This window comes from Mauremys reevesii, linkage group 7 (assembly GCF_016161935.1).
Source record: "Mauremys reevesii isolate NIE-2019 linkage group 7, ASM1616193v1, whole genome shotgun sequence".
NCBI classification, from domain to species: domain Eukaryota; kingdom Metazoa; phylum Chordata; order Testudines; family Geoemydidae; genus Mauremys; species Mauremys reevesii.
In genome coordinates this window covers 101228939-101252384 of record NC_052629.1, presented here as the reverse complement: position 1 = coordinate 101252384, position 23446 = coordinate 101228939, and the positions used below count along the sequence as shown (strand labels likewise).

Sequence of the window (23446 nt, the reverse complement as noted above, 5' to 3'; positions counted from 1 at the left end):
CATCTTTTAACCTTTCTGAAAAATAATTTTGAAATTTTTTTGTGACTGATTTATGTTGTGGGTTACAGGTAAGAGGGGGCCCAAGCTGCCACAGGAACAAGTAGTCCTGGCTACTCCCTACGGAGCAAAAGTGAAATTTCACAACTCTGAAAGGCTGTTTATAGCCAGAGAGGCTCCACGGGGCTCTGGGGGTAGCATCAACTCTACTGAGCTGCTTAAGGTTCCAAGCTTGAAATGGTAAACTGGCATAGAAGTCAGCCAGTTTAGGCATTTGTGGTTGGTTTTATGCATGTATAGCATCACTATATTGGTTGAACTATAAACTAATTAACCCAGCAAGCATGAAATTTTTAGCAACTCCAGTAGTATCTGGGGTTGCCCCACTGCCCTACCAAGGTAGGAGCGACACAAGGTCTTTGGGTTTTCCCTCGGCTCCTATTTATTCTATGGGTTTCTAACTTAGCCCTGGGGAAGCAACCCAGTAAATCTAAGAACTTGATTGTTTTAGTATTTTAATGTATTCACTTATTAAAAATGCAGACACCCAAAGCAATCAATGGACATATTTTGTTTTTCAGTTAAAAACTTCTTTAGAATCAGCTTCAAAAGTGGATCACAAAGCCAGTCTCACTCGCTGCAAGCCAATGACTCCTTCAACAAACAACAGTGGCTTAACTGTATCCGACAGGCCAAAGAAACAGTTGTGTGTGACGGAGAGGCTGGAACACTGGATTCAGAAGGACGTTTCCTAATATCCCCAAATGGGAGTAGGGTACCACAGGGAGAAAGCAGGCTTGAGCAAATGGACCAATCAGACAATGAGTCAGACTGTAGTATGGACACTAGTGAAGTCAGCATTGATTGTGAACGCATGGAACAGATAAACTCTTGCGAGAATGACAAACCAATAGAAACCAACATTTGACTGAAACTTACAGTTCATGAAAGTAAACTTATGTCTTACCTGTACAGTATTTGCATTCCATAAATGGAGCAGTTTGGAAAAGCACTTAACACTTTTTTGTGACAATGTCAACACAATCTTTCTTGTACTTGTACCTTTGAGTGTAGTACTGTAACTGCCAATCTATGTAAGCTGGAATCTGTTACAAATCCTGTCCTGTGATATTTCCATAAACATCTGGATAGATGAAAGTGGTACTTGACCAGTTATTTTCATTGTCCTGCTGGTAGAAAGAATCTCTAAACTCAGAGATATGCATAACTGTTGATAGTAGGGGGGCACAATTTAAAGGTTCTGGTGGTATTCAGCAGGGTTCAGGGCAGGGCATATAAACCCTGGCAGAAATCGGGGGGTAGGGGACACTTAACCCCATGGACCTCCCCCACACGTCTCCTCTGTCTAAACTACTGTTTATATGTATATTACATAAGTCTTTCCATGGTTTTGTACAGTGTTTGACCTCTAACGTGGCACCTAAAGACAAACTTTGTAGTGGGTCTTAAAAGGGGTATCAAAGTCTGCATTTAATTAGGAATGGCATTCAAAATTTTCAGAAAGGCAAATGTCTACAAAAATAACATCTTGGAATAAGGTAAGTTAGCTATTGTGGTGATAAATCAACAGGAAATGTAAAGAGTAGGCCATGTCAACAGTGACTCTTAGGGATTAATTTTAGAAAGTCTGAAGCACTGTATGAAGATCCAGCAAACCAACATAGTAATCTGGTCAATTAAAAGGGTCAGTGTAGTGGCCGTGGTTTACTTATCGGAGCACGTAATACTAAAATCAATTGAAAGAGAAGTCTACTGCTAACACTGAATCTTCAGATTAAATGCTGGGAATGTTGGGTATTTGTAAATAAAAAGTTGGTAGTTTGCTTACAGTGCCATGTACAACTCTGTATTATCCTGACTAAGACAGGAAGAATCTAAAAAAGCATTAGATTATTGAATAGGCCCTCTAGCATTTTGCACCCCACTGACCTGATTTACTGTTACCACTAAACTAAAGTTCAAAACATCCCAAGATTTTGTGTAGATGACTGTTTACAATTACATATAGTTGTTTTTTAAGACTGAGACACAATCTTGTATCAATGGTGCTGTACAAACACCCCTTAGGAGACAGTAGAGAAAGTTTAAATAAAAAAGGGAATTGATTTTCCTTTAGGAAATATCACATCCTTTATATTTTTGTCAAGTTTTTTTTTTTTTTAAATTTTGCTGCATCTAAACTTTATGCTGTAATTGGAACCACTGCTGTGTTTTCTGGTGGCTGATTTAATTAAGTCTATTATTGTCCTGACTCATTATGATGAGAGGAAGATCAGCCAATTTAAAATGCAGTCTAAAACACTGTGCAACAGCCTGACTATTTTAGGAATCCTTGGTTCGTCTTTTATAATGGAAATAATGCCAATCTACTGAAAGGTAAAGTAGGCTGCAAAACTTGTGTCCTTACTAATTGACATGATCCTTGATATTATAAAAATGCAGGATGACCTGTGCAAATTAGTCGCACACCAGCACAAGTAGTAAAACTGCTAAATTATTGCCAAAAATGTTTGTTTCATGCGTGTTTATAAGTTTACAGAAAGAAAGTAAATAAAATGTCATTTACCTTGTATATATGTCATGAAGTGCATTAAAGGAATCAGTGTGGCAAGATAATCAATATAAAAACAAGGTATATTACTTTTTTTAAAAAATACTGTTGTCAGTTTTACCCTGTAGACCATATTTCTGTATTTATAGTTTTTAAAACATTGTGATTTTTTTTCTATTGCAGGCTTGTAATTTATTTAAACTGCTTCATTTTTAGATTAGAATGTATGAGCATGCCAGTGAAGAGGAATAGGACAAGGGAACATGTTGATGGCGGGGTGGGGGGAATAGAAAATATATTAGGCTATGAACTTTTGGTATGACAACTGTTGGCCGAAGTGTTAGCAAAAAGCATGTAAAGTATTGATGTATGGAAAAGAGGAGAGAATGTTTGTGTTGAGGAAATATTTGTGTATAATGGCCTTAAACTTTTATGGAAGCATTTCAAATAAATTACATTAAACTGTTTTTTGTTTTTTTAATTGTTTTGATTGCTTATTATCCAAGGAGCCCACCATGGCTGAATCTACACAGGGCTTTCAACAGTATTTAACATACCTAAGCAATGTTTATATGAAGTGGGTCATATACCCATATACCCATGGCTGGACAAAAATGTTCTAATTTCATAATTTTGATGGAAAAATTTTCAGAGCGTTGGGAGGGAAATTGGTAGAAATTTTCACAGAATGTTTTCCCTGATTGTGAGGTGTTTTTGTACCAGCACAATTTATACAGGTTGGACATTCAATGTGAGTGAGGAAAAAATGTTATCCGTTTAAAAACAAGAGTTACAATTCCTATAGAGACCCAGTGTACAACAGATTTGTATAAAGTAATATGAGCCACAATCCTGCTGTTGCATGCGCTAGCATAAATCCATGCAGTGGCTTAGAGCTCCACTGGAATACACACTAGTGCATCTAATTTCGGAGTCAATTCTATGCTTTGGCCACCAAACCATATTCTAACAAACTTCAGCCATAACTGATATCTATATACTCTTCTTCAAAACATGGGAAAGCTTTATGTAGATCAGGGCTTGTTGCATCATTTAGAAAACTGTTTATAGCACAGCAAGGCACTGTTCACTATGGCCAGGGAACTGTTCTGTGAGGGCAATCTTTCAAACATGAAGAGTATTCTCTTCCTGAATCTGCAGGCAGCCTGAAACAGCAGCAGAGAAGATAGGTAGATACTGTCCCAGTTCAAGTACAGAAGAACCTGAGAGTTATGAACACCTTGGGATGGAGGTTGTTTGAAATGCTGAAATGTTTGTAACTCTGAACAAAATGTTATGGTACTTTCAAAAGGTTACAACTGAACATTGACTTAATTAGTATGTAGCTTTGAAACTTTACTGTACAGAAGAAAAATGCTGCTTTTAACCATCTTAATTTAAATGAAACGAGCATAGAAAGTTTCCTTACCCTGTCAATTTTTTTTAACTTTCCCTTTATTTTTAGTAGTGTTTAACACAGTGCAGTACTGTGGGGAGTCTAGTCTCTGCTATAGCTTGATTGTGTACTTCCGGTTCCAAATGAGGGGTGTGGTTGATTGGTTAGTTTGCAACTCTGAGGTGCCACCATAATAGGAATTCAAGACTCCCAAATATTGTCACTACCACCTCTTACCACAAAAGGAGGTGGATAATAGCTAGGAGTTTAATCAGGTGACAAAGGGCTGGTCTACACTGAAAACTTATATTGGCATAGCTACATCACTTGGTGTGAAAAATCCACACCCTAAGACACATACTTCAACCTAGCCCCCACACTAGACAGTGCTAGGTTGACAGAAGAATTTTCCCCTCAACTTAGATTTGCCTCTTGGGAGGTGATTAACTACTGATAGCTTGGTTAATTAGGTTTCCTAGTACTCGGAAGCATATCACAGGGCAAACATGGGCTTCCCCTATGCTGCTACCCTGTGGAGTGCAGCAACTTCTGCTATTAAGGGAACAATGGAGAGAGTGGTTGTTTTTATGCTACCATCTAGCTCTTACATCCAAAAGGGTCAACCACAACACCTTAATCAAAATTTTAACTTGGTTAAGTGTGTTACGCCTATCTAAATTTACTCTGCATTTTCAATCAAATAAACTATTCTTCGCTTCCACTTAGGGCTGTCAATTAATTGCAGTTAACTCACGTAATTAACTAAAAATTAACCATGATTTAATCGCAGTTTTAATTGCACTGTTAAACAATAGAATACCAATAGAAATTTATTAAATATTTTGGATGTTTTTCTACATTTTCAAATATATTTATTTCAATTACAACACACAATACAAAGTGTGCAGTGCTCACTTTATATTACTTTTGATTACAAATATTTGCACTGTAAAAGACAAAAGAAATAGTATTTTTCAATTCACCTTATACAAGTACTGTAATGCAATCTCTATCATGAAAGTGCAACTTACAAATGTAATTTTTTTATTACATAACTGCACCCCATAACAAAACAATATAAAACTTTAGAGCTTACAAGTCCACTCAGTCCTACTCTTTGGTCAGCCAGTTGCTAAGACAAACAAGTTTGTTTATATTTATAGGAGATAATGCTGCCCATTTCTTATTTACAATGTCACCTGAAAGTGAGAACAGGCATTCAGATGGCACGTTTGTAGCCAGCGTTGCAAGGTATTTACATGCCAGATATGCTAAACATTCACATGCTGCTTCATGCTTCGACCACCATTCTAGAGGACATGCTTCCATGCTGATAATGCATGTTTAAAACAATGAGTTAATTAAATTTGTGACTGAATTCCTTGGAGGAGACTTGTATGTCTCCTGCTCCATGGTTTTACCTTCATTCTGCCATATATTGTGTGTTATGGTAGTCCCATATGGTGTTTGATTTAAAAACACTTCACTGCAGATTTGACAAAACACAAAGAAGGTTCCAGTATGAGATTTCTAAAGATAGCTACAGCACTTGACCCAAGGTTTAATAATCTGAAGTGCTTTCCAAAATCTGAGACAGACGAGGTGTGGCGCATGCTTTCAGAAGTCTTAAAAGAGCAAAACACTGATGCAGAAACTACAGCACCCGAACCACCATAAAAGAAAATCAACCTTCTGTTGGTGGCATCTGACTCAGAGAATGAAAATGAATATGCATTGGGCTGCACTGCTTTGGATTGTTATTGAGCAGAATCTGTCATCAGCATGGATGCATGTTCTCCGGAATGGTGATTGAAACATGAAAGGACATATGAATCTTTAGTACATCACATGTCTTGCGACGCTGGTTACAATGCCATGCAAATGCCTTTTATCACTTTCAGGTGACATTGTAAACAAGAAGCGGGCGGCATTATCTCCTGCAAATGTGTGTGTGTGTTTAAAAAAAAAAATCATCTGAGCAATTAGCTGAACAAGAAGTAGGACTGAGTGGACCTGTAGGCCTTAAAGTTTTACCTTGTTTTGTTTTTGAATGTAGTTTTTTTTGTACATAATTCTACATTTGTAAGTTCAACTTCCATGATAGAGAGAATGCACTACAGTATCTGTATTAGGTGAATTGAAGCAAATATTTGTAATCAAAAATAAAGTGAGCACTGTACACTTTGTATTGTAACTGAAAATGTAAACATCCAAAATATTTAAATAAATGGCATTCTATTGTTTAACAGTGCTATTAATCACAAATCATATTTTTAATTGTGTGATTAATCCCAATTGATTTTTTTAATGGCTTATCAGCCCTACTTCCAATCCTAAAGCAGTCACTACATTTGATCCCAAAGCAAAGCTCATTTCAGCATAAGATGTAATTTTGTCTGTATATGGTTTGTAAAGCACTTTGGGATCCCTCTAACATGAACATTGCTATCTAAATACAAGATTATTATTCTCTACAAATGCAATCTGTAACAAATCTAGTGGAGTCTGTTTAATGCATGATCAAAGTAAAATATATTACAAATGAATATATTTTAAATTCTTGAACTGTATGTTGCTGCCATCTGCTGGGAATTTTTTTTTTTTAGAGCTGGTTTGATTTAAAACACTTTATACACAATTTTGAAGAAAACAAACGCAAAATATTTCAATAGAAGCAATTTTTTCAAGTTGTAGCCTTTGATGCCACAAATCTATTAGGGAAAACTCCTAGGCTATGTATACGTGGTGTGGAGGTTTTTTGTTTAGTTGGGTTTTTTTTTGTGGTGGTGGTTTTTTTAGTGAAATTAAGGGGTTTTAATTTTATTTAAAAAGAAAGATTAAATAGTCACTTTAGAAGATCAAATGGAAAGGAGAGTCCGTGTAACATTGGTAAAAATACAGAAGTTCATAAGACTCATATCCTCAGCATCAGTAACATCAACAATAATTCTTGAATGGCTCATATGGACTTTAGCTTGTTTAGATAATGGTATTCTTTTGTTGAATACCATTATTTGTTGACTGGTGGTATGAATAGATGTCTCTGTATTAAGTGGTATTTTTGCCTACTCTTCCTTTTGTTCTGTCAGTCTGTGTATTACAGTAAATTATATTATACTTTTCTGAAATGTACCACTACTATAAAGTTGCTTATAACTCAGAAAGTTTTGATAAAAGGAAATTTTAAAAAGTTTGACAATTGTAAGTACTAGATAAGAGAGAAGTGAGTTTTACAATTACTTAATTCCTTTATAGAATTACATAAATTACATTACAACACTGAATCTTTTACTGTTTTCTAATAAGAAATCACTGCTGTAGATCTACTGTGCACCACCAAGAATTCAGTGCTGTGAAGAATCAATTATGTTTAGATATTGCATTTAGATTGTCATAATATATCTATACTTACTGAGTAAATAACACTTTCCATTTTTGTAGTTGCTTTCATCAGAGACTACCGAAGCAATTTATGCAACGAGGACCCAATATGCCTAGAAAAATCAAATAGAAAAAAAATTTCATTTGGAAACTTGTTTTATAACAGCTTTTATATGTCAAAGCAACAATATAGGTCTGTGTCTCTCTCTCATATATATATAACACTATTTGCTTTTTTGGTTCACCTTTGTTCCTTGGGTATGGAGTCTTTTGTAGTTTTTCACTTGTGCGTGATCTGTGTGTCATATATTTGGTGTTATTAGTCTGACCTGAACTTGCTATACTGTGAGTGATGTGTATTTTCAGTTGTTTTTACTTCAGTTAGTGTTAGACTGCTCTTCTCTTGTCAGAGCAATTTTTTGGTGGAATAAAGTTTTATTGTCTTGTCAACCAGTCTCAGGATGTGTAATTCAATACTAGAAAAGTGATCTAGATCTGTTGTATCCTTTTTCTCAACACTTCTTAGGGCTAGTCTACACTACCGCGCTACATTGGTGCAGCTGCACTACTGTAGCATGTCTGGTGAAGATGTGCTATTCCAATGGGAGAGTGAACTCCCATTGGCATAATTACTCCCCCTCAATGAGAAGCGGAAGTTATGTCAGCAGGAGACCATCTCCCATGAATATAGCACAATGTAGACACCCCTTTGAGTCGATGTAACTTCATCGACTTAAGCAGTAGTGTAGACAACCCCTTAGTATGTGCTGTGCAGTTCTCACAAATGCAAAATCTGGCATGTTGTCTTTTGCTAGTTTATATATAAATTGATTCTGATCAAAGAGAAGTAGTGAGAATATCCTTTTTTAAATGTGTAGTAGCCTGAAATAATCTCTGCAAGTTTTTTTGTTTAGGCTTTGCTGTGATACACATTTATAGTATTGTGTATATTTCTACGGTTACTGAGTTTGCCAGTAATACTGTTTAGTATTCCCTGTTCAGGAGGCAGGTGATAGAAAGTACACTTTAGATAGTGGCAGAAAGAGGTCTGTAGTTACTGGTTTCCTCACTCTATCTTTTCTTGCTGTGGTTTGTGTGTTGCTTGTCAAGCTTATTTTATTTTATTTATTTATATTTGCAGAATTGGTCTATATAAAGAGAGAATTATTAGAATCTAGTGAAAATATGGTATCCATAATCACTACATTTAGTCTGGAAAGTTTTAGATATCTCTGTCATATAGCAGTCTATTTTGTATGCTACCGAAAATCTCCAATCAGCAGTGCCAGGACACACCAACACCTGAAGTGGAGCATATTGTCTATTTCGCCTCCCACAGACACTCATCTTTTCCACAACTACCATATTTTACTTTGCCCTTCTAGGAAGACTAGTCTTCTATTATTCCCTTTACTATACCACCCCCTTCTCAACTACATTAAATATCCATAACTGTTACTTTTGGGAGAGCGTAGTATGGTGAAATGGCATATGCAGAAGGGAATGTTGAAGGAGGCAGAATTAAAGGCTGTGTTGTAGTTAAGAGTGTGCCTGGGACTGGAAGATATTTACTGTTAAGTTATATATTTCAAACAAAAACACAGAAATGAAAAGTGTGTATCATCTTTGTGTATTAATATACACAAACAAAAATGTCATAAGGATGCAAAGGTTGAAAAGTTAAGCACTCGATAAGTTAGCAAGTGCCCCCCCCTTGTTTATATGTATTATGCTACTGTCTTTATATGATCACATACTAAAATGACTCTGGCTTTAGGCCACTACGGAGCACTTTTGAAAATCTCACCTAAACTCTGCAGTTCTCAACCTTTTCCATACTACCATGAGAAGGTTACTCACTTTGTGCAGTAACTGAGGTTCTTCGAGATGTGTCCCCCTGTGGGTGCTCCACTTCAGGTGTTAGTGTGTCCTGTCGCTGCTGATCGGAGATTTTGGGTAGCAGTGCCTGGTCGGGACGCATGTGCACAGTAGCCGCCTTGCGGTGCCATTGGTGATTCAGCTGATGCCCGTGGGTCCCGACCCCTTTAGTTCCTTCTCTACTGTAGAGTTTTTATTGCAAATTCCAAAGTAGAGGGGAGGAGGATGGGTAGTGGAGCACCCAACAGCGACACACATCTCGAAGAACCTCAGTTACTGCACAAAGTAACCTTTTCTTCTTTGAGTGCTGTCCTTGTGGGTGCTCCACTTCAGGTGAATGTAGAGCAGTGCCCTCATGATGGAAGGGACTTCAGAGTGGAGTTAGTAGCTGACGCTAGGACCATGAGGCCTCATCTTGTGTCTGAGCTTGAACTGAGAGTAATTGCATAGTGGTTCGTGAATGTATGTTCAGAGGCCCATGTGGCTGCCCAGCAGATGTCTAGAATGGGAACATTGTGTAGGAATGCTATGGAGGTAGCTAAAGCTCTTGTCAAGTGGGTTCTGATGCCTGGAGGGACTTTAATATTGAATAGTGAATAGCATGTATGGATACAGCTGGATATCCATTTGGATAATCTTTGCATTGATATGGCAGAGCCCTATGATTGTTCAATTGTTGACACAGAGTCTAGGTGATTTATGGAAGGGCTTTGTTCTGTCTAGGTAAAAGGCTAAGGCACAGCGCACATCCAATGTGTGCAGCATTGCCTCTTGAACCTTAGTGTGTGGTTTTGGGTGGAATGTAGGTAAGTGAATTGGTTGGTTGAGGTGGAATGAAGATGATAGTTTGGGCATACACTTAGGATGTGTTCTAAGTGTCAAAGAATATTGTGTTTGGGGGGTAAGCCATGAGAGCCCTTATCTCATTGACTCTTCATGCCAATGTAATGGCGACCAGGAATGCCGCTTTCATAGATAAGTGACGTAATGAGCATGTGGCTAAGGGTTCAAAAGGGGCTCTGGTTAGACTTTTAAGAAACAGATTTAAGTCTCATGCAAGTGTGGGTTCTCGGATGTCTGGGTACATATTCTAGTTTCCCATTAGGAATCACTTGGTAATCAGGTGGGTGAATACCGGCATCCCATCTACCTGTTGATGGAAGGCCATGATGGCCGCAAGGTGAACTCTAAGCGAACTCATAGCAAGTCCTGAGTTCTTTAGGGATAATAAATATTCTTCTTCGAGTGATTGCTCCTATGCATTCCATGTAGGTGTGCGCGCCGCGCATGCACGGTATCTCGGAACTTTTTACCCTAGCAACTCCGGCGGGCCGGCTGGGCGCCCCCTGGAGTGGCACCGCTATGGCGCGTGTTATATACCCCAGCCGGCCCGTCCGCTCCTCAGTTCCTTCTTCCCGCCCGTGACGGTTAGCTGGAACTGTGGAGTGCTCTGTTAGTCCTCCACACCCCTAGCAGTTTTCTCCGTTTTTTGTATATAGTTAGTTAGTTTAGCTCATAGTTTAGTTAGTTAAGGTAGTTAAGGAATTAGGGGGGGTTTACCCTCCTTCTTCCCCCACCCGGTGTGGGCTCATGCCCCAGACACCGGGATTCAAGCCGTGCTCGGCTTGTCAACGGTTGATGCCCGTTGGGGACGCTCACGATTCCTGCCTTCGTTGTCTGGGGGAATCTCATCGTACCGACAAGTGCCCCATTTGTGCTGCCTTTAAACCGCGGACCAGAAAAGAGTGGGACTCCAGGCTCAAGCAGCTCCTGATGGAGTCGGCGCTGCGTCCACCGGCACCAATCCCTGCGGCGCCTAAATCGGCTTCGGTACGTAGCGCTCCGGCGGCACCGACCCGGCACAGCTCGGAGGCGTCCCGTCCGCCGAAACCGGCACCGGCGTCACGGCACCGCTCCCCGTCCCCGGTGCGCAAAAAGAAGGCACCAGCGGCGGCTAAAGCCTCAACTTCGGGACCACTGCCACTGCCAACATCTGCAGCTCCGGCGGTGATGGTGCACTCGCAGTGCACGGGCCCGGCAGCTCCAGCACCAGAAGAGCCGTTGAGCCCGGCCACCCCCTGCTCCCCGGCACCACCCGAGGTCGAGCTTGGACTCCCGAACACGCCGGAGACATACTCACAGGCGCGGGAGCTTATTGCTTTGACAGAGGCGCCGAGCCTCCGGCCCCCGGCACCGCTGGTGCGGGCTGTACCCTCTGCTGGGAAGCCAGCCATGATGAGACGCCCAGGCGCCGAGGAACACCGTGCAAGGGTCTTCAGTCGGTCCCGCTCTCGTAGCCGGTCACCTTCTCGCCGGCCTCGATCCAGGCACCGGTCAACACCTCGGGACCGTTCCTCGTCTCGGCGCCGATCCCGTTCACGGTACCGCTCGGCGTCGAGGTACCGATCTCGAAGCCCCAGTCGCCGGTACCGGCGAAGGTCTGCCTCTCGAGACCGATCACGGCACCGCGGTGACCGCAGCTGCTCTCGGCACCGTGACCGCAGCCGCTCCAGGCGCCGGGACCGCAGCCGCTCCAGACGCCACGACCGCAGCGCTTCCCGGCACCGATGCGACCATTGGTCCCGGTCGTGCTCCCGGTACCGCGAAGACAGGCATCGACCGACGGCACCGCCAGCGGACGCGCACCAGCCGTCAACGGGGCACTCGTTGAGCGCATCGGCCCCCCAGTGGTCACGCCAGGCCTCTGTCGTATCCCAGGGCGGCAGCGGAGCGGGCCTCAGAACGGACACCCCAGGTCAAACCTATGGCCCACAAACTATGGGGTTTCTGGGTTCCTTGGGCACAACATGAGACACAAGGCCCACCCTTGCCCACACGGCCTCCGGGTTCTGAGCGTCGCGTGCCAGAAGCGACTGTCAGTAAGGCCCCGCCATCGCCTATACCGGGAACTTCGCTGCCACTCCCGGCGGTGCAGCCAGACTCAGATGTTCCTGCTCCACTGGTGGACGAGCCACCACCAGAACCTGCGGGCCCGGGTCTGTCGTCGTCCTCGTCACCGGACGAGGCGGTCGCAGGTTCATCGACGGCAGACCCACCACCAATAGACTTAAAGGCGCATCAAGACCTGCTCCGTAGGGTCGCGCAGTCCATTGACCTTTCAGTTGCAGAGGTTGTAGAAAATGACGACCCGGTTACTAACGTCATTGGGTCTGAGGCCCCCGTGTGAGTGGCCCTCCCTTTTATTCGGACAATTCAGCGTAACGCCACCACCATCTGGCAAACGCCGGCGTCCATCCCGCCTACTGCCCGAGGCGTAGAGCGCAGATACTCGGTTCCCCCCACAGGGTACGAGTATTTGTATACTCATCCGGCTCCGGACTCCCTGGTTGTCCAGTCGGTGAACGACCGGGAGCGTAACGGTCAACCGGCTGCAACCCCCAAGTCCAAGGACGCTAAACGTATGGACCTCTTGGGCCGTAAGATCTATTCGGCGGGGGGCCTGCAGCTCCGCATTACCAATCAGTCGGCATTGCTGGCCCGGTATACCTACGAGATGCTGCTCTCGCTCTCAAAATTCACCGAACTTGTCCCGGCGACCTCCCGCCAGGAGTTCAGCGCCCTCCTCGAGGACGGTAAAAGGTCCGCGCGCTCCTCCATCCAAGCTGCGCTAGACTCGGCGGACTCTGGAGCCCGCACCCTTGCCTCTGTGGTCACTATGCGGCGGATTTCCTGGCTGCAATCCTCCACCTTGGCCCCGGAGGTGCAGTACTCCCTCCAGGACCTGCCGTTTGAAATGCACGGGTTGTTCTCTGAGAAGACGGACTCCCGAATACAGACCCTTAAGGACGGTCGCGTGGCTATCCGAACACTGGGAATGCACACGCCGGCGACCCAGAGACAGTCGTTCCGTAGACAGCCGTCCCGGCCATTTACTCAGGCCAGATCCCGGCCCTATAATAGCCGCCGGAACAACCTGACGCGCTGCCGACCATCAGGCAGCAGGCGCGACCAGTCCCAGACGTCCTCTAAGGCCCCTCAAGGGCCTAAGCAGGCGTTTTGATGGGACGCCCGGGGACGGCTCTTCAGTCTCTCCATTGGATCCTTCCCCTTTGTTTTCCAACCGCCTCTCCCATTTCCTCCCGGCATGGGCCCGCTTAACATCGGACAGCTGGGTCCTGCGTACGGTCCAATCCGGGTACCGCCTCCAGTTTGTTTCGCCCCCTCCTTCCCACCCTCCCTCCCTGTCCCTCTTCAGGGACCCCACTCACGAGCAAGTCCTCCTACAAGAGGTCGAGACTCTGCTGAGTTTGGGTGCCATAGAGGAGGTGCCGCCCGACCGGCGGGGCAGGGGTTTTTATTCCCGTTATTTCCTCATCCCCAAAGCAAAAGGAGGTCTCCGTCCAATCCTGGACCTCCGGAAGCTCAACCGGTACCTGCTAAAACTCAAATTCCGCATGGTATCCCTGGGGACTATTATTCCCTCCCTGGATCCAGGAGACTGGTTTGCCGCCCTCGACATGAGAGACGCATATTTCCATGTCGCGATCTATCCCCCTCATCGTCGATACCTCCGATTTATGGTGAACGATAGGCACTACCAGTTTGCGGTGCTTCCCTTCGGCCTCTCCACCGCCCCGAGAGTCTTCACCAAGTGTATGGCGGTGGTTGCCGCGGCCCTCCGTCGTCGTCGGGTGCATGTGTATCCGTACCTCGACGATTGGTTGATTCGCGGCCCATCGCGTCAGCTGGTAGCAGATCAAGTGACCGATATACTGTCTCTTTTTCGAGAGCTGGGCCTGCTTGTCAACTTCGAGAAGTCCATTTTAACTCCAGCTCAAAGGGTGGAGTTCATCGGAGCGGTCCTGGACTCGCAGTTGGCCAGGGCCTGCCTTCCGCTCACTCGGTACCAGACTCTGGTGGCTTGCATCAGGGATCTCCAATCCTTTCCCACGACGACGGCGCGGTCCTGTCTTCGCCTCCTAGGTCACATGGCGTCGTGCACTTTTGTGACAGCTTATGCCAGGTTGCACCTTCGTCCGTTCCAGACTTGGCTGGCCTCTGTGTACCGACCACATCGCAACCCCATGGACTCGATCGTCACAGTCCCAAGGGCCACCCTCGACACTCTCAATTGGTGGCCAGCCCCTCAGGTCGTCTGTGCAGGTGTACCATTCCGCCCGCCGTGTCCCTCCGTCACCTTGACCACGGATGCCTCGGATATGGGTTGGGGGGCACACCTGGGCGACGTTCACACACAAGGCCTCTGGTCCCCTCCGGAGCTCTCCTTACACATCAACGTCCGGGAGCTCCGGGCGATTCGGTTGGCGTGCCAGGCCTTTCAGGCCCATCTCCGCGGGCGCTGTGTCACCGTGCTGACGGACAACACGACAGCAATGTTCTATGTCAACAAGCAGGGCGGAGCACGCTCCTCCCTGCTTTGCACGGAAGCGCTTCGCCTCTGGGACTTTTGCGTAGCCCGCTCAATTCACCTGACAGCGTCGTTTCTTCCGGGCATTCAGAACACGCTAGCCGACCGCCTCAGCAGATCCTTCCTCGCCCACGAGTGGTCCCTCCGCCCAGACGTGGTGTATACGATCTTCCGAAGGGGGGGATTTCCCCAACTAGACCTCTTTGCCTCCGAGACCAACAGGAAGTGCAACCGGTTCTGCTCCTTCCAGGGACGCTCCAGTGGCTCCCTGTCGGACGCGTTCCTTTGCTCGTGGAAGGATCACCTCCTTTACGCCTTCCCTCCGTTCCCGCTCGTTCATCGCGTGCTCCTAAAGCTTCGGCGGGACAAGACTCGTCTCATACTGATCGCTCCGGCCTGGCCGAGACAGCATTGGTACACCCTGCTGCTCGAGCTTTCCGCCCGGGAACCCATTCCTCTCCCATTGTGGCCGGACCTTATCACACAAGACTTCGGCCGGCTTCGCCACCCAGACCTCCGCTCCCTGCATCTTACAGCCTGGTACCTGATTGGTTGACTCACGCGGAGCGTGACTGTTCGCAGGCGGTTCAGCGAGTCCTAACTGAAAGCAGGAAGCCTTCAACGCGATCCACCTATCTCGCAAAATGGAAGCGTTTCGCTATCTGGTGCGACCAGAAAGGCCTGAACCCCTTTCTCGTCCCTATTCCAGTTATCCTGGACTACCTTTGGTACCTTAAGGAGCAAGACCTCGCGGTCTCCTCCTTGAGGGTACACCTGGCAGCTATATCTGCGTTTCGTCCACCGGTTGAGGGACGCTCCATCTTTTCCACCCACATGGTCTCCCGCTTCCTCAAAGGCCTGGACCGTTTGTACCCACCCTTATGACGTCCTACGTCGGTCTGGGACTTGAACCTGGTGCTGGCCAAGCTTATGGGTCCGCCGTTTGAGCCTCTGGCGACTTGCTCCCTGCTTCACCTCTTGTGGAAGACGGCCTTCCTCGTCGCTATAACATCTGCGAGACAGGTATCCGAACTCAGTGCCTTGACTGTTGGGCCCCCGTATACTGTCTTCCATGCAGACAAAGTTCAGCTCCGGCCGCATCCTGCCTTCCTCCCGAAGGTCGTGTCGGCCTTCCATATTAACCAGGACATCTTCCTCCCGGTGTTCTACCCGAGGCCGCACGCCTCGCCTCGGGAGCAGCGGCTTCACGCCCTGGACGTCCGCAGGGCCCTCGCCTTTTATATTGAGCGCACAAAGCCTTTCAGGCGTTCGACCCAGCTCTTCGTCGCGATTGCGGAGCGTATGAGGGGCGAACCGGTCTCCTCACAGAGGATTTCCTCGTGGGTGACGGCTTGTATTCGAGCATGTTATGATCTCGCTCGGGTACCACCTACTCGCCTGACGGCCCACTCTACTAGGGCACAAGCCTCTTCGGCTGCCTTCCTGGCCCATGTTCCAATCCAGGACATCTGCAGAGCAGCCACCTGGTCCTCCGTCCACACCTTCGCGGCGCACTATGCGTTGATGCAACAATCAAGAGACGATGCAGCCTTCGGCTCAGCAGTCTTGCACTCTGCCACGTCTCGCTCCGACCCCACCGCCTAGGTAAGGCTTGGGAATCACCTACATGGAATGCATAGGAGCAATCACTCAAAGAAGAAAAGGCGGTTACTCACCGTAGTAACTGGTGTTCTTCGAGATGTGTTGCTCCTATCCATTCCAGACCCGCCCTCCTTCCCCACTGTCGGAGTAGCCGGCAAGAAGGAACTGAGGAGCGGACGGGCCGGCTGGGGTATATAACACGCGCCATAGCGGCGCCACTCCAGGGGGCGCCCAGCCGGCCCGCCGGAGTTGCTAGGGTAAAAAGTTCCGAGATACCGTGCACGCGCGGCGCGCACACCTACATGGAATGGATAGGAGCAACACATCTCGAAGAACACCAGTTACTACGGTGAGTAACCGCCTTATCCATGATTAGTGGAAGTGCCCGACCTGCAGATATTTGCTTATTTTGGCACCATAGGAATCATAGAATATCAGGGTTGGAAGGGACCTCAGGAGGTCATCTAGTCCAACCCCCTGTTCAAAGCAGGACCAAGCCCCAGATAGATTTTTGCCCCAGATCCCTAAATGGTCCCCTCAAGGATTGAACTCACAACCCTGGGTTGAGCAGGCCAATGCTCAAACCACTGGGCTATCTTCCTCCCCACCCCCCGAAAAAAAAATTGAATCTGGAGGCAGGTATGTGTGGTGTGCTTCCTACTGTTTATTAACACTTGTTTTACCTGTTCTGAGCAGGCTAGTTTGTCGGGGTGGAGCCATGCATTCAGGTGAAGTCTCTCTGGGTCTGGGTGGAGGACCTGACTATCATCCTGAGAGACAAATTTCCGTAGGGGAGGGAGCGTGAACAGTATACGGATTGCCATGTGTGTCAGGTAAGGAAACCAAGTCTGTTTGGGCCATGTCGGTACTAAGAGTATTATTTTGGTTCTGTTGGTTTGTATTTTGTGTATCACTCTGGAGATCAGAGGTATCTGTGGGAATACATATAGGAGAGGAGCATTCCATTTGATGAGAAAAGCGTCCCCCATGGACCGTGTTCCGAATCCTGCTCGTGAGCAAAACTGAGCATTTCTTGTTTACCGATGTCGTGAACAGATCTATGTGTGGTGATCCCCACATGTGAAATACGTGTTGTGTTACTTCGTCGTTCAGTTTGCATTCATGCTCCTGGGAAAACTGTCTGCTTAAAGACAGGTTTCAGAGTAGCAGCCATGTTAGTCTGTATCTGCAAAAAGAACAAGAGTACTTGTGGCACCTTAAAGTACTTAAAGTGTCTGCCATCCTGTTCACTCGGCCTAGGAGATATGTTGCTGTAACAGAGATGTTGTGTTTTATACACCAATTTCATAGTTTTAGGGCCTCTGTGCATAAGGAATGGGAACGTGCCCCATCTGAAGTGGAGCACCCACAGGGACAGCACTTGAAGAAGAACCTATGCTTCAACAGCAAAAACAAACAAAACAGGACACATTTTTTACCTCAGTGGAGAAACCCTGGCCTCAATTACATCCACAAAAAGAGAATTCAATGTTGCAACTTAAATTGCCCATATTGCCTTCAATGCATAATTTGAAAGGGAAGACTTAAGGTGGTTAAACATCTATGCATAGGAATTTCAAGGCATATGGTATGCTAATTACTTATCTTAATTTCCTTTTTATTGATACTGAGGCTTTCAACATTAAGGAAACATTTTTGTTTGTTTGTTTTGTTTTGGGTCATTTAATTTCCCGTCTGCTACAGTAGTTGTAAAGGAAGAAGAGTGGAAGTTTCAGCAAAGTATGAGACTGCCACACTACTGACATACAAATTGCTTTTTTTCATTTAGTTTTTAATTAAATATATGCATTCTCCATGGAAATGTATTTGAGGACCCCTTTGAAAATCTTAAACAGCCTGCAAACCCTCAGGTATCTGGACCACACGTTGAAAACCACAGTTCTATGGTAATTACAACCTTTTGACGACCCTCCAGACATAATCTGCGAACCTCCAGGGGTCCACAGAGCACAGGTTGAGAACCACTGATGTAATCCACATTTTTCAAAAATCTGTAAGAATTTTGAGTTACAAGGCTTAAAATATTGATATCTCCAAATATGAAGCCTAACAGTCTGTTGTTCGTTCGGAGAACACCTGAATCTATCATTCCTGATGGAGGCCAACTTTTTAAGTGAGCAGGCAATTAACAGTGGTAGTGTTGTCTTTGTTGACTCCATCTTCTCATTAAAAATAAACAATTTTTTAAAAAAATCCATCAAAATAGCTATTCTTATTGCTGTACCAAGGAATACTTACACCCAATGTATTCAATGTTTTTTTTCCTTAAAGGGATGACAACTATGTGCATGCAATAATTTTTGAAATAAAAAGACAAAAACCTTTTGATCTACCATCTATATTTTTAGTCATATTAGGCAGATGCTACTGTGCACCTTTTTATACCAGATCTGGCTATAATATCTTTCACTATCAACCCACACAACAGAGTGAAAGAGCAAGCTGCATACTAAAGTATTCAGGCAGAAGAAATTAGGATGTAACCAATATGTACTTTATCATAAAGTCCAAGATAATATTGATGGATGCAGTTATATCTATAAGGGTCAAGGAATCTACCCTGGAGATTTCAGGATCTTGGATGAGACCTTCACCTCCCTTCAAACATCAACATTTGTGTTGTGGGAACTTTTGGATAAGCCAGGCGCAAGCTGAGGCATTCCCCCAGACTTAAATAGCTTAAAATGACTTAGCAGCTCCTGTATCTATTGTCATGGGGCCAAATTCTCTACTGGAGTAATTCCACTGACATCAATGAAGTTATGTCAGCAGAATATTTGGCCCATAGTCTATCAGTCTGTTGGTGATGGACATTTTACAACAGAGAAACATTTGACTCCACTAAGGGGATACTTCTCCATTGTCAACATTCTGAAAATAAAAACAATATGCAGTATCAACATTTCTGAAAATAGCTATCCACAATGCAAAAACAAGAACTCCCACCTGTTTCACCTTCCCTCCTCTACCCCAAAAGAAATTAACTGAAGATAGGAAATCTATGAAGGAAAAAATTTCCCTTGGTCCAAAGTACTTTGTTTTGTTTTAAATGTAGTTACAGGAGTCAGTGGCAGGAGTGGAATCAGAGTACTCTTTTAAAAACAACCCAAATGTCCTGAAGGGGAAGATCTAATGAAATGTAGTTGTAGACTCATCTTCTGTGTGGTAGAAAAAAAACTATACAATAATGGAAGTGACAGTTACATTTCCCCAGCAGGTAAATGCTGCATCTGGGTTTATGTCTTCACTGGAGAGTTAGCCCAGGCTCTTGAGTGTTGCTCCATACCCCACTTCTATCCAAACACAAAATCTTCTCACCTGAGATAAGGAGAGTTTCCAATGTGGGCTAACTAGCATGACCGGGTTAGAGCCTAGTTCCGCTTTCACTTGGGCTGGTAATCCACCCATTTTGCAGTAAGGATTCAGGCTGATAGTCCTCCAATGCCTTCCCACAATTCTCAGTGGGTGTCCAGACAGACAGACACGTTTTCCCACAATTGAGTAGGAAAGAGTCAGAGTGGCTCAAATATTGCAACACAAAAGAATCATGGGATGTGCCCCCAGAAGTCCTAGCAACACACATGAGTGACTACACCTCCAGTGAGGACACGGTAATTTGGGTAGGACTTTTCAAGTGTTTTCTCACACCTGGGCTAAGGTAACCCATGTGTGCTCAGGCCTGGGTGCCAATCACAATCTAACTCTGCCGTGACGCTTTCTCTACAGTGAAAACACATCCTAGAAGAGAAGCAATTTAACTGCTCTCCTGCAACTGTGCTTTTAGAAGCATTCAGAATCTAGTTACACAAAGGTGCATGATCTGAGAAATAAGAATTGATTATCACAGACTTAAATCCCAAGAAGTACTACTTTAGCAATTTGGATATCCAAGTTCTCGTCTTCGTATACAGAATTTCCATTTTCATGTTGTGATATCCAATAAAATGAGTCTTTTATAAAATATTGATTCCTTTCGAACATCTTCCTTGCTCCCATTTAAATCTCCAAGGAAAGTGAGTCAAATTTTCAGGGAGACAGTCTAATTAACCACAGGATGGAAACCACAGATGCAGTATACAGTTTATCTGGATAATTGAACATCATACTTCTGCAATTAGATAAATATATCTTATGTTATGTTTCCATAATTTATGTAAATTACAGCCAGAGAAACTAATTACCCTATTTAAACTTGGCTACCTCCCCAAAGACTTCTAAGAAGAAACTAATTATTAATACCCTATCTTTTTGTAAACCACTGGAGGGTACCACAAGACCGGATCATTTGTGTTGGAAAGAATTTTAAATAGGTGACAAAGAAAGAAGCAAAAACCACCAACCAGGGATTAGGACACAGTTTTTAACTTGCATCTAGAGACTGCCATATTTTAAGCTTTGTAACGTATGAAACTACAGTTTTAAAAAAACAACCCCTAACCTTTCCAAGATACGATTTTTGGCTTAAATATCCAAAACAGAAATAAATACGTGTCCCATAATCATTCCTAAACTAGCATTTCTTTCTCTCAGAAACCATCAACTGTGAACTTATTTTGTTTGGATAGTTTGTGAAAGTAGCAACTGGGTGCCCCATATGTGACCCAGAGACCTCTTGGTGGCAACTAGCAGCGCACACAGGGCATAAAGGTTACAGGGATCCTCTAAGTCTGGTATCTATATATTAATTCACCAAATAATGTCATATAAGGTCTCCAACAAAAGCCTGTGTCACACTGGTTCCCATAATCATTGCAAAATGTATATACAGATAATATGTAAGGAGTTGTAATATGTATTCTGCAAATTATGTTCTTGTGCTCTGTGACTTGGGGCTGGTCACCAGAAAAGGTGAAAAATGGGTTTCTTCCAGGCAAAAGATGTTTGTTTATGTCTGTCTACATGTAAATAGAGTAGTATATGGTTCACAATGAGCACCCATTTACAGTCTAAGCAAAATCCTAATCAAGTGATTGAAGAGTCTCCAGGACAGGAAAACACAAGTTGTGGGGTTATGCCGTGTACAAGCACAGACAATGGATTTTTGGATTAGAGACAGAGACAAACCTGATGTCATTCCACTGAGGAGGCAAGAGGATAGCATGCTTGTTTCATGAATGGAAGATCACAGCCAAGCCTGGTTGGAAGGAATCTGGGTGAGCTTTTGCTCTTATGACATGACACTATCTTATTAGTTAAGTTTAGGCTTTAGTATGCATATTATGATTTTATTTTATATGTAAGCTTTGTTTCCAACCTTTCTGTTTGCTATCATTTGACTCTGTTCTTAGAGAAAGCAGGTATAAATATATTTGGCAAAGTGTGGTGTGCTAAGAGTTCTGTTCTGTGGTATAACTGGTAAACTGTGGTGTTCTGTTCCTTTGGGAACAGAGCATCTGGGAATTCTGTAAGTGTCCAGTAGATCAGGGGTTGGGCACTCCAGGGAGACACTCAGGGTGTGGGAGGGGGGCAATGGCGTGTGCTTATTGTTTACCTGTGAAGAAAGAGCAGGGCCTCTGGTGGCCTGGATGGCACTCTTGTGTTGCCAGAGGCTGGAGATGTTGGGGAACAGACCCACACCAGGCACAGACAAGGCTTCCTCACCCTATGGGCAGGTAGTAGAAAAGTGCCTTTCAAACCTGAGTACCTCTGCGCAGTGTCACACCATATCAATTAGCTAGAGCTGGGTGGATTATTCTCAGAGGACAACTGAATGAACATAGTCCATTTTTCTATTGGTTCACATATCCGTAAGCAGTCTGATTTGTACAGAGTTACTTATTTGATTCAAGGATTGTGCAACTGTATTTGTCAAACTGATTGCTGGTCAACTATTTTCTGTACATATTCCTTTCAGAATTGATACTTTTGCTGCGTGATCACTTAAGTTGTACGGTATTTTTTTCTCCATGACTGCATGGCTCCCAAATATACAAAAGGCTTTTCAATGGCTGTGCAAATGCTCTCAAAATGAATGCGCTTTTGAATAAATATTCCAATAACTGTATCCATTGGTCAAGCATCAAAATGTTCTTTGGACCTGAGCTGTGGAAAAAATACTTTTGTTTACAGCAATGCGCAGAGCATTCTTTTCAGACAGAGACACATTCATTAACTTATGGTTGGATCTATATCTACATTTGGCATCTGTAGTGACATCTATGCACCATGAAATACATACCCAGTAGAGTGCCAGACCAGCCAGAATGGCAACTTAAAGCTAAAGCTGCCATGTGCATCTGTGGATGTCCTCTTCTGTAGGCAACAGCATTTCACAACAAGTTTCTCTTTTTACTTCATTCTATTTTACTTTATTAATTTGATTCAATTATTGGCCCCATTCCTCAGGTGCAACTAAGATTTACTGGACACAGCATGTTCTTATAGAAACCCACAATGGACAAAACATCAGTGGCATTAACATCCTACATAGCCTATTCCAAAATTTATGGAAATTTCCAGACAAGACTTAGGATGGGATTAAGGTTTTTTCCTGGAAATAAATTATTACATACTGGCCAGGTCTTTCTTATCTTATGACATCTGCTGAGATAACAACTCAGGCTAATTCAGTTGTTTTGAAAATGCAAACAGATTTGACTATTAGATTTCCTTTTAATTATTAACATACCAGAATGGTTGTTACTGACCTTAAAAACTTAGGCTAAAGGTAGCAATGCTGTACTTAGCTCTGTTTTAGGATTTCATATAGTGCCTATCACCAGGGCATTTTTTCTGCATTCAACATTTACATCAGAACATTTGATGAAACTGTGACATGATATAGGCTCCTGTGCCATCAATCTGCCCGTGATACACAGCTCTACATATTTTTCTCAGCAGACCCAACCAGCTCCGTAACTGAGAAGTTGCAAAAGAGATGGTAAAGGTGAAAATCTTAAAAGCATTAGCAGTAGAATCAAGACATTGAGGAGTTTTTTCTAGACAAAGTACCAACCATATTTTTATCCACTTTATTTGTAATTTCTCTTGAAAAATATAACTGGTAATATGTTCAGAAAATATCAAGAAAAGAAATTATAGACATGTTTACTTGAACAGCATTTTTGTCTCATCAACCAAATCATTATAGGATCTCTCTTATCTTTACCTCCTTCTTTGCTGCACATTACTTCCTGATCTCAATTGAAATGCCAGAATCTTTTCACAACCCTCTGGAAAGTAACAGTATATGTATCTGTACATCAACTTC

General features: G+C 44.0%; 1 protein-coding gene and 1 long non-coding RNA gene across 12 annotated transcripts in view; one reads left to right on the top strand and one right to left on the bottom strand.

Annotated features, from left to right (window-relative positions):
- The window catches only part of ARHGEF3 (Rho guanine nucleotide exchange factor 3), a 267112-nt gene extending 264067 nt beyond the window's left edge, over positions 1-3045 (top strand). For 6 of the 7 annotated variants that reach the window (XM_039546928.1, XM_039546935.1, XM_039546929.1 and 3 more), the window contains one exon: positions 579-3036. In XM_039546928.1, coding sequence (XP_039402862.1) covers positions 579-925 — 347 coding nt within the window. In that variant the 3' untranslated portion in view covers positions 926-3036. Of the gene's footprint in view, positions 1-578 lie in introns of all 7 variants that reach the window. The other variant, XM_039546934.1, reaches the window with a different exon arrangement.
- LOC120409228 overlaps positions 1-23446 on the bottom strand; it is a 146532-nt gene that overhangs the window by 109197 nt on the left and 13889 nt on the right. For all 5 annotated transcript variants that reach the window (XR_005601213.1, XR_005601212.1, XR_005601216.1 and 2 more), the window contains exon 2: positions 7378-7459. This is a non-coding gene — a long non-coding RNA (uncharacterized LOC120409228). The remainder of the gene's footprint in view (positions 1-7377; positions 7460-23446) is intronic.